We start from the raw sequence: 15,732 nt of genomic DNA, 5'->3' as shown, positions 1-15,732 counted from the left end.
TTTAGGGGAATTACCAGGCAAATAGTTTTGATTGTGGAAAAAGTAAGTGAACACACTCCTCATCATCCTTTTCCTCCATTAATTAGTTTGACGTGTTTATCTCACCCAGTGAGATTTACTAGTGCTGTCTCCCTCTTTGCATATGATATTTACAAGTTCATAAGATCCTTAGAGGTTTTTGATTGAGAATTTATTTATTTTATTTGGCCTTTTCATTTCCTTTATAGTATGTCAGAGGAAAGAAACCTGGATGTTCTGGCTCCAAGTGAAACAAAGCTCAAGGGTAAAGGGGAAGAGTGGTATGGGAAAATCTTGGGAGTAAAGTCAGGGGTTGATGAGAGGACATAGGCCCTAGTTTAGTCCACTGACTCATTTCGCCTCCAATATACTATATTGCACCAAACCACTCTGTCCTGCCTTTCACCCATCTGAATGTTTAGGCTCCAAGAACTTAGGATTTGATGTAATCCATCCTTCTGTCTCCATTTCAGTCTTCCCTTCTCCCCTCCACTTCTCATGCACTTCTTTGTCAACCTCTCCTCACCCATTCTCTCCAGTGTCTAGCAGTATGTGAAAAAGGCAACCAAATCTTAGGTTTCATAACCAGGAACATAGATCACAAGACATCAGAAACAATTCTCACACTTTATAATTCTTCAATAAGGCCACACCTTTTATATGCAGTCCAGTTTTGGCCCTCAAACTATTAAAAAGATGAGGAAACATTAGAGCAAGTACAGACATGCAACAAAATTGATCCCACCCCTTAGAAATCTGGCATACGAAGAGAGGCTAAAATGATTGGAACTCTTATTCCATAGAAAATGTAGACCTTGTGGCGACTTAATCCAGTTCTTCAAAATTCTGAACAAGTATGATAAAGTAAATCATGAACATATTTTTGAAATACAAGAAAGTATTGTTTCTAGGACAGGTGGAGTAAAACTCAACTTAAAAGATGTAGTATGGATGTGGGAAAAAGTTTATCTTCTTATAGGTGTGTTGAGCACTGGAATGATTTCCCATCAGACATAGTGAATGCTAAGAATTTAGATACATTGAAAAGATTTTAGACAATTATTTTATAAATTCAGGTATACTCTGAGAAAAACACCAGAAATAAACTGTATAAACGACAGTGTTGACGGGGACAGCTTAAAAAATTGCTGAGTGGAATTACATTTTCTTGTCAAGTTAAACTTTTTTTTTTTACTAGACAACCCAGTCATGGGCCAATCAGGCCTCCTGTTGTCTGTCTTTCACATGTAAACTCTTGGAAACAAATATCAACATATAATATGCATGGGTAAAGAAAAGGGACATCCAGCCAAGCATTTCTTTGGTATTGCTTGAATGAATAAACACAATGCTCTTTTATGTGCTTCATTTGTCTGATGTGATTTTTTTTTTTTTTACAGGAGAACTTAATTCAGCTGAAATGTTTGTGACTGTCAGCAATAAGGTAAGAATCTTTTCAGTTTCATAAAGTTATGGATTTTGCAGTTTTCAAAGTTGTGTCTATCAGGTCTGCATTTTGAAAATGTGTTTTTGGAATGTAGTAAGTTAGCAATCTATCATAAGAAGTTTGGTGTCCTTGCCTTTTGTTAGTATGCAGGGTTGGGAATCACATTTCTTTAATATTGATTCTCATGAAAGGTGCATGTCTGAACTCACTTCATCCATGGAGTTAAAGATGGTATGTAAATACTGTGTTACAGTAAACCTCCATTCCAACAGACTTAGTGTAATGGAATTTGGTTCTTAAGGGATCCTTCAGACCTAATCGTTATGGAAATTTATTTAAAAGTCAGTTACAATGCAGATGTGGTCTTGCTAGTCATTACTAAGTTAAGGACCCATTAAATGAAGTTTGAGTTTAATGAAATAGTCTACAAGTTTCTGACCTCTGTAATGGATGCTGGGAGTCAGGAGAACATTGGACAACCTGTTGCCACATCACCTATGTGCATTTTTATAACTATCATACACTTCCTTCTGCACATATACGCATAGTTTTACTTTGATTGACAATAGCTTAGTGGATTGATAATAGCTTAGTGGTGCTTTCCTATTTTTCGTACATTTATATCTACAAAGATAATGTAAGCAGAAATTTCAAGTTGAAACAAGATATAGCATGGTCACTTCCTACCAGTCTAAGATAGTAAATGTATGTTTGTTCAGTGTTTTTATGCAATTGCAGTGTTTGTTTATGGTATGAAGGCCTTTTGTTTTGCATTAATTCATGTTAGGTAAGAATTCTTTCAGTGTTAGATGTGCAAAGAGGTTCAAGACACACCTCATCATTGTGGGGAAGGTTAAAAAATATTGAGAATCATGAGCTTCAGGAGAGTAATTTGCACCCCAGTAAAGGCCCTGTTCTGACTCCAGGTGACCCTAGAGCTATTACTTTTTGATTCAGAGTAGTCTTATTTCCTGAACACCTTATTTGGAAAAATTTAGGATGTAAAGGAATTTGGCTTCTAATGGACCCCCCATTGGTCCGTTTGAATGAGGCTTATTATAACTCTGTACATTAGATTGAAACACAAAGAAAAAGACATGTTATTCATATTCATTATTGATTTTCTTGTATGGTGTTGTATTTGAGTTAACTGAAAATCTTTTGTGCCTTATAGGGTGGAAGGGCACCAATTCACACAGGTACTTTGGAATCAGCTGCCATATCCATTGCACATCAGGATGAAATTAGACAGATCCGACAGGAGCTGTTTTCCAAACCTCTCCCAAAACCAAGGCACAAGATTTCAAGGAAGTAAGTGAATGAATTTCATTATAATGAGATTGAATGTATTGATTTTTCCCTGAAAAAGATAAACTATATAAATTGGATTGTAGAAAAAGTGTCATTTTAGATAAATGAGGAAGTTATGAAAAGATTGAGAATAGAAAAGTGTTTTGCATTCTGATAAATGGGGAGGTTATGAAAAGATTGAGAACAGAAAAGTGTTTTGCATTCCTGAGCAACTTGTATGGCATTTTAAGGTTGCCTCAGGCTGTAGTGTAGGAGTATTGAACATGGAAAAATTTTATAGGATAGGGAAAAGATGGGAAATTTTAAGACTAGAAAATATCGTAAGATGATGGGAGTAAATATTATCCTCTGTGCTGGAGGAGTTAGCGTTGCTGGCAGTGATGCATTCTTGGGCTGTTTGGGGGTCAAGCCTGCATAAGTTTGAATGCTGGTCACGGCAGTCAGTCTTTAGTCAATACAGCTGTCCTTTTTCCCCTTTGGGCTGGTTAATGAATTGCATATCTTGTTGCTTAGGAAAGGAGAGAAAGAATACTGCTGATGTATTCCCCGCTTGTTATAGAAGGCGACTTATAGGGGTCAGGAGTGGATGGCTTGAAATCTCCCTTCCTTTAATTCTTTCCAGAAGAAATAACAGCAAGGAACCAAGTGAGGACTTTTCCTGCTAAGGCTCTGTCATCTACTCTTGATGCTACCTTGTATGAAATGTTTATTTATATATATATATTTTTTTTATTGTTATACTTAATTGCTGTTTCCTGCTTCAGAAGTAATGCAAGGAAAGAGACGAACAATGGCCCAACCACTCATATACACATTATATAAATATACACCCATATACGCACATATACATGCATATACATTTCAGTGTATACATACATATACATAAACAGACATATACACATATAGACATGTACATATATTTGCTGGAAAGGTCTGTGGGGCCTGGATTTGGAAAAGGAGCTGTGGTTTCAGTGCATTACACATGACAGTGTGAACGAATGTGGCCTTTTTTGTCTTTTTCTGGCCCTACCTCACAGGTAAGGGGTGGGATACTATTTCATGTGTGGTGGGGTGGTGACGGGAATGGACGAAGGCAGCAAGTATGAATATGTACATGTATATGTATGTGTATATATATACATGTACATGTATGTATACATGTACATGTATACATATACATGTACATGTATGTATACATGTATATGTATGTATACATTGAAATGTATAGTATGTGTGTATGGGCATTTATGTATATATATGTGTATGTGGGTGGGTTGTGCCATTCCTCGTCTGTTTCCTTGCACTGCCTCGCTGACGTGGGAGACGGCAATTAAATATAATGAATAATGAATAAATATATATATATATATATATGTATTCTTAATACCTTCCAATATATGGTGTGGGAGGCAAGTTGTTAGAAGCAGTGAAAAGTTTTTATCGAGGATGTAAGGCATGTGTACGTGTAGGAAGAGAGGAAAGTGATTGGTTCTCAGTGAATGTAGGTTTGCGGCAGGGGTGTGTGATGTCTCCATGGTTGTTTAATTTGTTTATGGATGGGGTTGTAAGGGAGGTAAATGCAAGAGTCCTGGAAAGAGGGGCAAGTATGAAGTCTGTTGGGGATGAGAGAGCTTGGGAAGTGAGTCAGTTGTTGTTCGCTGATGATACAGCGCTGGTGGCTGATTCATGTGAGAAACTGCAGAAGCTGGTGACTGAGTTTGGTAAAGTGTGTGGAAGAAGAAAGTTGAGAGTAAATGTGAATAAGAGCAAGGTTATTAGGTACAGTAGGGGTGAGGGTCAAGTCAATTGGGAGGTGAGTTTGAATGGAGAAAAACTGGAGGAAGTGAAGTGTTTTAGATATCTGGGAGTGGATCTGTCAGCGGATGGAACCATGGAAGCGGAAGTGGATCATAGGGTGGGGGAGGGGGCGAAAATTTTGGGAGCCTTGAAAAATGTGTGGAAGTCGAGAACACTATCTCGGAAAGCAAAAATGGGTATGTTTGAGGGAATAGTGGTTCCAACAATGTTGTATGGTTGCGAGGCGTGGGCTATGGATAGAGATGTGCGCAGGAGGATGGATGTGCTGGAAATGAGATGTTTGAGGACAATGTGTGGTGTGAGGTGGTTTGATTGAGTAAGTAACGTAAGGGTAAGAGAGATGTGTGGAAATAAAAAGAGCGTGGTTGAGAGAGCAGAAGAGGGTGTTTTGAAATGGTTTGGGCACATGGAGAGAATGAGTGAGGAGAGATTGACCAAGAGGATATATGTGTCGGAGGTGGTGGGAACGAGGAGAAGAGGGAGACCAAATTGGAGGTGGAAAGATGGAGTGAAAAAGATTTTGTGTGATCGGGGCCTGAACATGCAGGAGGGTGAAAGGAGGGCAAGAAATAGAGTGAATTGGAGTCATGTGGTATACAGGGGTTGACGTGCTGTCAGTGGATTGAAGCAAGGCATGTGAAGCGTCTGGGGTAAACCATGGAAAGCTGTGTAGGTATGTATATTTGCGTGTGTGGACGTGTGTATGTACATGTGTATGGGGGGGGGGGTTGGGCCATTTCTTTCGTCTGTTTCCTTGCGCTACCTCGCAAACGCGGGAGACAGCGACAAAGTATAAAAAAAAAAAAAAAAAAAAAAAAATATATATATATATATATATATATTTTTTTTCAAACCATTTGCCATTTCCCTCTGTCTCCCACGTTAGCAAGGTAGCGCAAGGAAACAGACAAAAGAATGGCCCAACCCACCCACATACACATGTATATACATACACGTCCACACCCGCACATGTACATACCTATACATTTCAATGTATACATATATATATATACATACACAGACACATACATATATGCACATGCACATATTCATACGTGCTGCCTTCATCCATTCCTGCTGCCACGTCGCCACACGAGATGACACCCTCCTCCTCCCGCGTGCACGCGAGGTAGTGCTAAGAAAAGAAAACAAAGGCCACATTCGTCCACACTTAGACTCTAGCTGTAGTGTAATGCACCGAAACCACAGCTCCCTTGCCACATCCAGGCCACACAAAACTTTCCATGGTTTACCCCAGACACTTCACATGCCCTGGTTCAATCCATTGACAGCACGTCGACGCCAGTATACCACATCGTTCCAGTTCACTCTATTCCTTGCACGCCTTTCACCTTCCTTTATGTTCAGGCCCCGATTGCTCAAAATCTTTTTCACTCCATCCTTCCACCTCCAATTTGGTCCCCCACTTCTTGTTCCCTCCACCTCTCACACATATATATCCTCTTTGTCAATCTTTCCTCACTCATTCTCTCCATGTGACCAGTCCATTTCAATACACCCTCTTCTGCTCTCTCAACCACACTCTTTTTATTACCATACATCTCTCTTACCCATTCATTACTTACTCGATCAAACCACCTCACACCACATATTATCCTCAAACATCTCATTTCCAACACATCCACCCTCCTCCACACAACCCTATCTATAACCCATGCCTTGCAACCATATAACAATGTTGGAACTACTATTCCTTCAGACATACCCATTTATGCTTTCCGAGATAATATATATATTTTTTTTCCCATACTTATTCGCCATTTCCCACATTAGCAAGATAGTGTTAAGAACAGAGGATTGAGCCTTAGAGAGAAAATCCTCACTTGGCCCCCTTCTCTGTTCCCTGTTTTGAAAAAGTAAAAACTGGAGGTGAGGAATGGTAGTCCCAACAGTGTCATGAATGGGGGGCATGGGCTGTTGATAGGGTTGTACGCAGGAGGGTAAATGTGTTAGAAGTGAAGTGTTTTGGGACAAAGTGTGGTGGGAGGTGGTTTGATGAGGGGATAAGAGAAGTGTGTGGTAATAAAAAGAGCATGGTTAAGAGGGTGTGGTAAAATGGTTTGGACATATGGAAAGGATGTATGAGGAAAGATTGACGAAGAGACTATTTGTTTCAGAAGTGGAGGGAACAAGGAGAATGGATTAAAGATGGAGGGATGGAGTGAAAGAGCTTTTGAGTGATCAGGGCCTGAACATGCAGGAGTGTGAAAGGCATGCATGAGATAGAGTGAATGGAAACATTGTGGTATTCTGGGGTTGACATGCTGTCAGGAGTGTGAAAGGCATGCATGAGATAGTGAATGGAAACATTGTGGTATTCTGGGGTTGACGTGCTGTCAGTGGACTCAACCAGGGCATGTGAACATCTGGTGTAAACCATAGAAAGGTCTGTGGGCCTGGTTGTGGATAGGGAGCTGTGGTTTCAGTGCATTACACATGATAGCTATTTATTGGTATCACTTTGTTTGTACCTGTGATCAACTGTATTACCATATGTTCAGAAATGTTTTGGTGTGAAGAATACAGTGATACAAGTGCATCTCCTTCCCTACACGTATGAATTAGCATTTATATTGTATCCTGCAAGGTAATATATAAAATTGTACATGAGAAGTTCACCTCATCCTCAGTGTGTGTTTGTGTACTGGATCAGACAAGGCTTCGACAGACTTGCCAGTCTTATTGTGTCAGAATACTACTACAGACCTGCCAGTCTTTTTGTGTGCCACATTGCTCAAGACCTGCTAGTCTTTTTGTGTGCCAAAATGCTCCTAAGTCAGAATCTACAAGGCTTCCACAGACTTTCCAGTCTTTTTTGTGTTCCAGAATGCTCCAAAGTCTTAGTCAGCAATACATCAGATATCATCTCTGAATACCTATCAGGATAAACTTGGCACATAATACTTTTGATATTTGTTTTAATGAGGACTTTGATTTTTTTTTATTGATGTTACAGCATGCCAATTGCATTTCAGAGGGTTTCTTCACAAGAATGAGAAACTAGGACTGTGGGGTGTACCTTTGCCTACAGATGAGCCAGTTGTATACCGAACACAGAGATACCGACATGATGTGTTGAACCAGCGTCCCATCCAGTTTCAAGGGTTTCTGGGTGTTCGCAATATCTTCCAAGGTGTTGGAATGGTATTGGGATTGGCTTACTTTGCTCTGATATGCTTTTTCTCATGGACAAGGAATCTACTGCTAAAGGTAAAATAAATTTGTTATGTATTTCAGTGCCATTTGTGTTGCATGTTTTGGTAAGTGCACAATTATTCTTTAGAGAGAGTAGAATTGTCCAGATGTTAGGTTGATTTGGCTTAAATTATCCATGGAAGAATTAGCAAGTTTTTGTTCTTATTCATGTTACAGCCCGTTTGTGGTCAGCTTTGCATTATCCCCCGAAGATTGCTTTTCCCTCTATGTTTTGCTATTAACTTTCGTCTGTATTTTGATATCACTCATATTACTATTGAATTTTACTTATATTTGGATATTACTCTTACTGTATCCTAGTTTTTACTTTTCTCCTTTTTTATGGTTTGCCACTATAACAGTGTAAGCAGAACATTGTCATCCATTCCTGCATCTTTACATCTGTGAACACACTTTTTTCATACTTTTCCGACAGTAATGAGTAGTATCAAGAACAGATGAAGAAAAGGCATCATTCATTCATATCCATTCCCTAGCCCTCATGTGGAATGCACCTGAAACCACAGCCCCTTATCCATGAAGAGGCCCCACAGATCTTTCGGTGATTCACATGGTTGCTTCATATACCCTGGTTCAGTCCATTGACAACATGTTACTCCCATTTCACTCACTCCCATGCTTGCCTTTCATCCTCTAGCATGTTCAGGTCTCGAACACTCAAAACCCATCCCTCCCCCTCTTATCTTGGGTACATTCATACACCCCATCATGAGCCTTTTTTAGAATTGAAATATTTAGTGAGTTGCATGGGAGAGCAGTGATTGATTCTTATTTATTTATTTTTTATTATACTTTGTCGCACCTGGGCATGAGAAGAAAGATCATGAAAGGCAATTGTTATGGGAGCAGCTGAGTGAGTGTGTTAATAGTTTTGATGCATGAGACCGGGTTATAATATAGTGATGGGTGATTTGAATGCAAAGGTGAGTAATGTGGCAGTTGAGGGAATAATTGGTGTACATGGGGTGTTCAGTGTTGTAAATGGAAATGGTGAAGAGTAGATTTATGTGCTGAAAAAGGACTGGTGATTGGGAGTACCTGGTTTAAAAAGAGAGATATACATAAGTATACATATGTAAGTAGGAGAGATGGCCAGGGAGTGTAATTGGATTACGCGTTAATTGATAGGCGTGGGAAAGAGAGACTTTTGGATGTTAAAGTGCTGAGAGTTGCAACTGGAGGGATGTCTGATCATTATCTTGTGGAGGCGAAGGTGAAGATTTGTAGAGGTTTTCAGAAGGATGTTGGGGTGAAAAGAGTGGTGAGAGTAAGTGAGCTTGGGAAGGAGACTTGTGTGAGGAAGTACCAGGAGAGACTGAGTACAGAATGGAAAAAGGTGAGAACTAAGGATGAAAGGGGAGTGGGGGAGGAATGGGATGTATTTAGGGAAGCAGTAATGGCTTGCGCAAAAGATGCTTATGGTATGAGAAGCGTGGAAGGTGGGCAGATTAGAAAGGGTAGTGGGTGGTGGGATGAAGAAGTAAGATTATTAGTGAAAGAGAAGAGAGAGGCATTTGGACAATTTTTGCAGGTAATAATGCAAATGAGTAGGAGATGTATAAAAGAAATAGGCAGGAAGTCAAGAGAAAGGTGCAAGAGGTGAAAAAGAGGGCAAATGGGAGTTGGGGTGAGAGAGTATCATTAAATTTTAGGGAGAATAAAAAGATGTTTTGGAAGGGGGTAAATAAAGTGCATAAGACAAGGGAACAAATGGGAACTTCAGTGAAGGGGGCTAATGGGGAGGTGATAACAAGTAGTGGTGATGAGAAGGAGATGGAGTGAGTATTTTGAGGGTTTGTTGAATGTGTTTGATGATAGAGTGGCAGATATAGGGTGTTTTGGTCGAGGTGGTGTGCAAAGTGAGAGGGTTAGGGAGAATGATTTGGTAAACAGAGAAGAGGTAGTGAAAGCTTTGCGGAAGATGAAAGCCAGCAAGGCAGCGGGTTTGGATGGTATTGCAGTAGAATTTATTAAAAAAGGGGGTGACTGTATTGTTGACTGGTTGGTAAGGTTATTTAATGTATGTGTGTCTCATGGTGAGGTGCGTGAGGATTGGTGGAATGCTTGCATAGTGCCATTGTACAAAGGCAAAGGGGATAAAAGTGAGTGCTCAAATTACAGAGGTATAAGTATATTGAGTATCCCTGGGAAATTATATGGGAGGGTATTGATTGAGAGGGTGAAGGCATGTACAGAGCATCAGATTGGGGAAGAGCAGCATTGTTTCAGAAGTGGTAGAGGATGTGTGGATCAGGTGTTTGCTTTGAAGAATGTATGTGAGAAAATACTTAGAAAAGCAAATGGATTTATATGTAGCATTTATGGATCTGGAGAAGGCGTATGATAGAGTTGATAGAGATGCTCTGCGGAAGGTATTAAGAATATATGGTGTGGGAGGCAAGTTGTTAGAAGCAGTGAAAAGTTTTTATCGAAGATGTAAGGCATGTGTACGTGTAGGAAGAGAGGAAAGTGATTGGTTCTCAGTGAATGTCTGTTTGCAGGCAGGGGTGTGTGATGTCTCCGTGGTTGTTTAATTTGTTTATGGATGGGGTTGTTAGGGAGGTGAATGCAAGAGTTATGGTAAGAGGGGCAAGAATGCAGTTTGTTGTGGATGAGAGAGCTTGGGAAGTGAGTCAGTTGTTGTTCACTGATGATACAGCGCTGGTGGCTGATTCGTGTGACAAACTGAGTTTGGTAAAGTGTGTGAAAGAAGAAAGTTGAGAGTAAATGTGAATAAGAGCAAGGTTATTAGGTACAGTAGGGTTGAGGGACAAGTCAATCGGGAGGTAAGTTTGAATGGAGAAAAACTGGAGGAAGTGAAGTGTTTTAGATATGTGGGAGTGGATCTGGCAGCGGATGGAACCATGGAAGCGGAAGTGAATCATAGGGTGGGGGAGGGGGCGAAGGTTCTGGGAGTGTTGAAGAATGTGTGGAAGTCGAGAACATTATCTCCGAAAGCAAAAATGGGTATATTTGAGGGAATGGTGGTTCCACCAATGCTATATGGTTGCGAGGCGTGGGCTATGGATAGAGTTGTACGGAGGGTGGATGTGCTGGAAATGAGATGTTTGAGGACAATATGTGGTGTGAGATGGTTTGATCGAGTAAGTAATAATAGGGTAAGAGAGATGTGTGGTAATAAAAATGAGTGTGGTTGAGAGAGCAGAAGAGGGTGTTTTGAAATGGTTCGGTCTTGTGGAGAGAATGAGTGAGGAAAGGTTGACCAAGAGGATATATGTGTCAGAGGTGGAGGGAACGAGGAGAAGTGGGAGACCAAATTGGAGGTGGAAAGATGGAGTGAAAAAGATTTTGAGTGATCGGGGCCTGAACATGCAGAAGGGTGAAAGGCGTGTAAGGAATAGAGTGAATTGGAACGATGTGATATACCGGGGTCGACGTGCTGTCAATGGATTGAACGAGGGCATGTGAAGCGTCTAGGGTAAACCATGAAAAGTTCTGTGGGGCCTGGATGTGGAAAGGGAGCTGTGGTTTCGGTGCATTATTACATGACAGCTAGAGACTAAATGTGAACGAATGTGGCCTTTGTTGTCTTTTCTTAGTGCTACCTCGTGCACATGAGGGGGGAGGGGGTTGTTATTTCATGTGTGGTGGGGTGGTGATGGGAATGAGTAGAGGCAGACAGTATGAATTATGTACATGTGTATATATGTATATGTCTGTGTGTATATATATGTATACATTGAGATGTATAGGTATGTATATTTGCATGTGTGGACGTGTATGTATATACATGTGTATGTAGGTGGTTGGGCCATTTCTTTCGTCTGTTTCCTTGTGCTACCTCGCTAACGCGGGAGACAGCGACAAAGCAAAATAAATAAAATAAACAAATAAATATTTTGTCGCTATCTCCTATGTTAGTGAGGTAGCGCAAGGAAACAGACGAGAGAATGACCCAACCCACCCACACACACATGTATATACATAAACGCCCACACGCACATATACATACCTATACATTTCAACGTATACGTACATATACATACACAGACATATACATATATACACATGTACATATTCATACTTGCTGCCTTCATCCATTTCCATTGCAACCCTGCCACACATGAAATGGCACCCTCTCCCCTCACGCACGCACGAGGTAGTGCTAGGAAAATACAACGAAGGCCATATTTGTTCTCACTCAGTCTCTAGCTGTCACGTGCAATGCACCAAAACCACAGCACTCTTTCCACTCCCAAGCCCCCCAAAACTTTCCATGGTTTACTCCAGATGCTTCACATGCCCTGGTTGCTTCATATACCCTGGTTGTGTCCATTGACAACATTTTACTCCCATTTCACTCACTACCATGCTTGCCTTTAACCCTCCAGCATGTTCAGGTCTGAAAGGCATGACAGCACATCGACCCTGGTATACCACATCGTTTCAGTTCACTCTGTTCCTTGTATGCCTTTCACCCTCTTTTATGTTCAGGCCCTGATCACTCAAAATCTCTTTTTTCCATCCTTCCTTTCACTCCATCCTTCCACCTCCAATTTGGTCTCCTACTTCTCCTCGTTCCTTCCACTTCTGACACAAATGTCCTCTTTGTCAATCTTTCCTCACTTATTCTCTCCATGTGACCAAACCATTTCAATACACCCTCTTCTGCTCTCTCAACACTCTTTTTATTACCACACCTCTCTCTTACCCTTTCATTACTTAATCAAACCACCTCATACCACATTTTGTCCTCAAACATCTCATTTCGAACACATCCACCCTCCTCCGCACAACCCTATCTATAGCCCATGCCTCTCAACCATATAACATTGTTGGAACCTTTATTCCTTCAAACATACCCATTTTTGCTCTCTGAGATAACGTTCTCAACTTCCACACATTATTCAACGCTCCCAGTACCTTTGCCCCCTCCCCCACCCTCTGATTCATTTCCGCTTCCATCTGCTGCTAAGTCCACTCCCAGATGTATAAAACACTTCGCTTCCTCCAGTTTTTCTCCATTCAAACTTACCTCCCAGTTAACTTGTCCCTCAACCCTACTCTGTTAATCTTGCTCTTATACACATTTACTCTCAACTTTCTTATTGATGCAAAATCTTATGAACCACATATGATAGAAGTAATCATATTATGGGGCTTGTTTTTGCAGAAATTTGCATAAGATAAACTTACTTTTCATAGTGCTATAACTTAGAAATGCCAAATGATGGGAAATTCAAGCCTATAACTCAAGTTTGTAAGATAAAGATTTTTATCTTACAAATTTTGAATTTTTTTCTCACCCACTTTGGAACAGTAGGGGACACAGGTGCCCTTTCTTTCCATTTTTCATCTAGCAGGGATGCAATGGTAGATATATACAAGCCAGTACTGGAAAGTTTGAGTTTAGTCTCTTGACTAAAAATGCTACATTTTAGTCAAGCTCTAAATTGGACAGCTTGATCTCTCTTAACTCAGCTGTTCATTCTACCCTTTGTGGTTCCATTGTAAAATGCATGAATATTGGCCTAAATGTGATTTTAGTCAGTCTACAGACAGGAAGGTTTTAGTACTATGGTATCATTTAGAGGATGTAGGATGAGTGGAATTGGATGTAGATTCAAGAAGGTGCTTTTAAGTGATATGAATTGAGATACTGAAGGAGATCAGAAGTTGGAAGAACAAATCAGTGACATTTGTTGGGAGGATATGAACAGAAGTCTGTGAATATATACCACAACTGAGATCAGATGAAATTTTTAGATCTTTCATTCAAGAATTTTTTGGAATAGGAGAATTTTAGTATTAAATTTGTTGACTAAATGACCATAAGCACTGTTGTCTCCAGTATCCAGAAGTAATGACAGCTGGTGTGTTTTCTCGTGCTGGAGCCGATGAAGAAGAACTGAAGAAACTGAGGTTCACCGCAACCTTAATTGGTCATGGATGGTCACAGCCCTTGGCATCTGGATCTGACCAGCACTCTGAGGCTCCTGATTCTTCTCTTGCTGTCGAGGTAAGGAAGCATCATATGAAAAATATTTTTCCAAATAAATTGGTTGATGAGAAACTTTAGATTGAAAAAATATTTTATTTTGATTGTAAGGCGAAGCTTAAAAAAAAGGTAAATGATATATTATGAGCAAAAGTAGTAATATAGTTTGGTGTAGAAAAAGAATATTTAGAGTGGATTGCATTGTTTGGCAAGGAAACCAAAATACTGAAATACAAAACAGTAAGTGGTTCCAAACCAAGGGAAATAATGTGGCAGGTGGTAGGAATATTGTCAATATTTGCTGAATGTCAAAAGTATAGATGTGGGAAAATACAAGCACTTACCGAACTCTGCCACACACCGTCACAGCAAAGGTCTTGTAGGAACTTAAGTTTGTAAGCTTTCGTTACATAATGTGTCCACCTCACACCACATATCATCCTAATGCATTTGATTTCTGTGTCCACCCCTTTATATTGTTTGTAAATATGCCCCTACCATCTTGCCCCAGAAGCCTCTCATATGAGCTCTCATTAAAAAAACAGTGTATCTGCTCTGCTCTAAACTTATCCTGCTTGGTTGTGCACCCTTTCAAAAAGATATATAACAAAGCTGCAAACCACACAAAACATTGGCAATCTGGCAACCAGAAATCTGCACAATGAAACAAAGATCCTAACATTATAACCATTTGACAACTTTTGCCCAGCAGGCAATATTGGATATGTTTGCTTCATGTAAAAGGATTTCTTCCTTTGAATAATGTGAGCTTGTTGGTGCATAATATAGAAGTAATGCATGTAACATAATAAAGGGTTACTAAATGAAAACTGTGTCAAACATAGTATAATTGCACATTATTGGTTGAGTATTTGTATGATACTCTGTACTAGTGTTGAACATAGTAATGGTGCTAACATGATGTAGTACTTTGTGTTTGATAATAATTTCCATGGTGTTAATTGCAGGTATCTGGGCCAGATCCGGTTATGAAGCCACTTCTCTGATGTTAGTTGCCACTGCCATGACTATACTGCGGGAAAAGGACTTATGCACTGGAAAGTAAGTTAGAGTAAATGGGATTTAGTTTACAGCTTGTTTTTAGCCTGCTGGAAACAAGGTTTGGGTGTCTCTGCTTATTTTCTTATCCTGTGAAGCAAATGCTGGGAATAACAGGTCTGCAAATTGATGCCCTGAAAAGATTCATATGGTGTGGGATGAAAGGGCCGTTCCTGCAGTCCGTTACAGGTTTTTATGGCAAGGAATTGTGAAATGTATGAGGACAGAACTTAGTGAAATGTACGAGGACAGAATTTATAGTAACCTTGAGAAGGGAAAATAAGATACATTATGGTTCTTTGAGACAAAGTTGAATGGAATGGAGTGGTTATTCAAAAAGGTCTACCACATCAACAATGAAGGTCATTAACAGAATGGAATGAATGGTTGATCAGTTCTGCAATATAATACTGATGGTTGTGTGAAAGAAAATTTAGAAATATTGAGAAAGGATGACTAGGTTGAAAAGATGATTGATTGCAGGTGTGTCAACTCAAGGTTGTAATTGCAAAATTTATGTTGATAGTTTTGGAAGGGGAACTGTGTGAGGGGTAACTTGAATGGATGGGTGTAGGGACAGCACAGAAGTGATGGGTGGACATGGTCTTAAATGAGTGATAAGAAAAATAAAACAGCAAATGCACATCACACATAAGTGTTGTACAAATATATTTTTTGATGTTTAAAATGTTTATGATTACATGGGTAAGCACAGCGTATAAGCAGGTATGTTTAAAATGTTCATGATTATACAGGTGTAAGCACAAAAGATAAGCAAGCATGACTGACATGTTCTTGACAAGAATGTTTGTGGTAGGTAGCATGTATGATGAACAGTCATGAGGAAATAATTTGTCGCTGATAAGCAAGTTAGTTTTTCATT

At 39.9% G+C, this 15,732-nt stretch overlaps 1 protein-coding gene across 1 annotated transcript in view; it reads left to right on the top strand.

Moving 5' to 3' along the window:
* LOC139760912 (saccharopine dehydrogenase-like oxidoreductase) overlaps window positions 1-15,732 on the top strand; it is a 36,365-nt gene that overhangs the window by 18,720 nt on the left and 1,913 nt on the right. The window contains 6 exon segments of the mRNA XM_071684686.1: window positions 1,419-1,462; window positions 2,640-2,776; window positions 7,591-7,825; window positions 13,644-13,811; window positions 14,759-14,774; window positions 14,777-14,852. Of these exon segments, the coding sequence (XP_071540787.1) occupies window positions 1,419-1,462; window positions 2,640-2,776; window positions 7,591-7,825; window positions 13,644-13,811; window positions 14,759-14,774; window positions 14,777-14,852 (676 nt within the window).

Source organism: Panulirus ornatus, chromosome 38 (genome assembly GCF_036320965.1).
Source record: "Panulirus ornatus isolate Po-2019 chromosome 38, ASM3632096v1, whole genome shotgun sequence".
In the NCBI taxonomy this organism is placed as follows: Eukaryota; Metazoa; Arthropoda; class Malacostraca; order Decapoda; family Palinuridae; genus Panulirus; species Panulirus ornatus.
The sequence above is the reverse complement of the archived record's forward strand: the minus strand, read 5'-3'. Positions and strand labels throughout refer to the sequence as shown.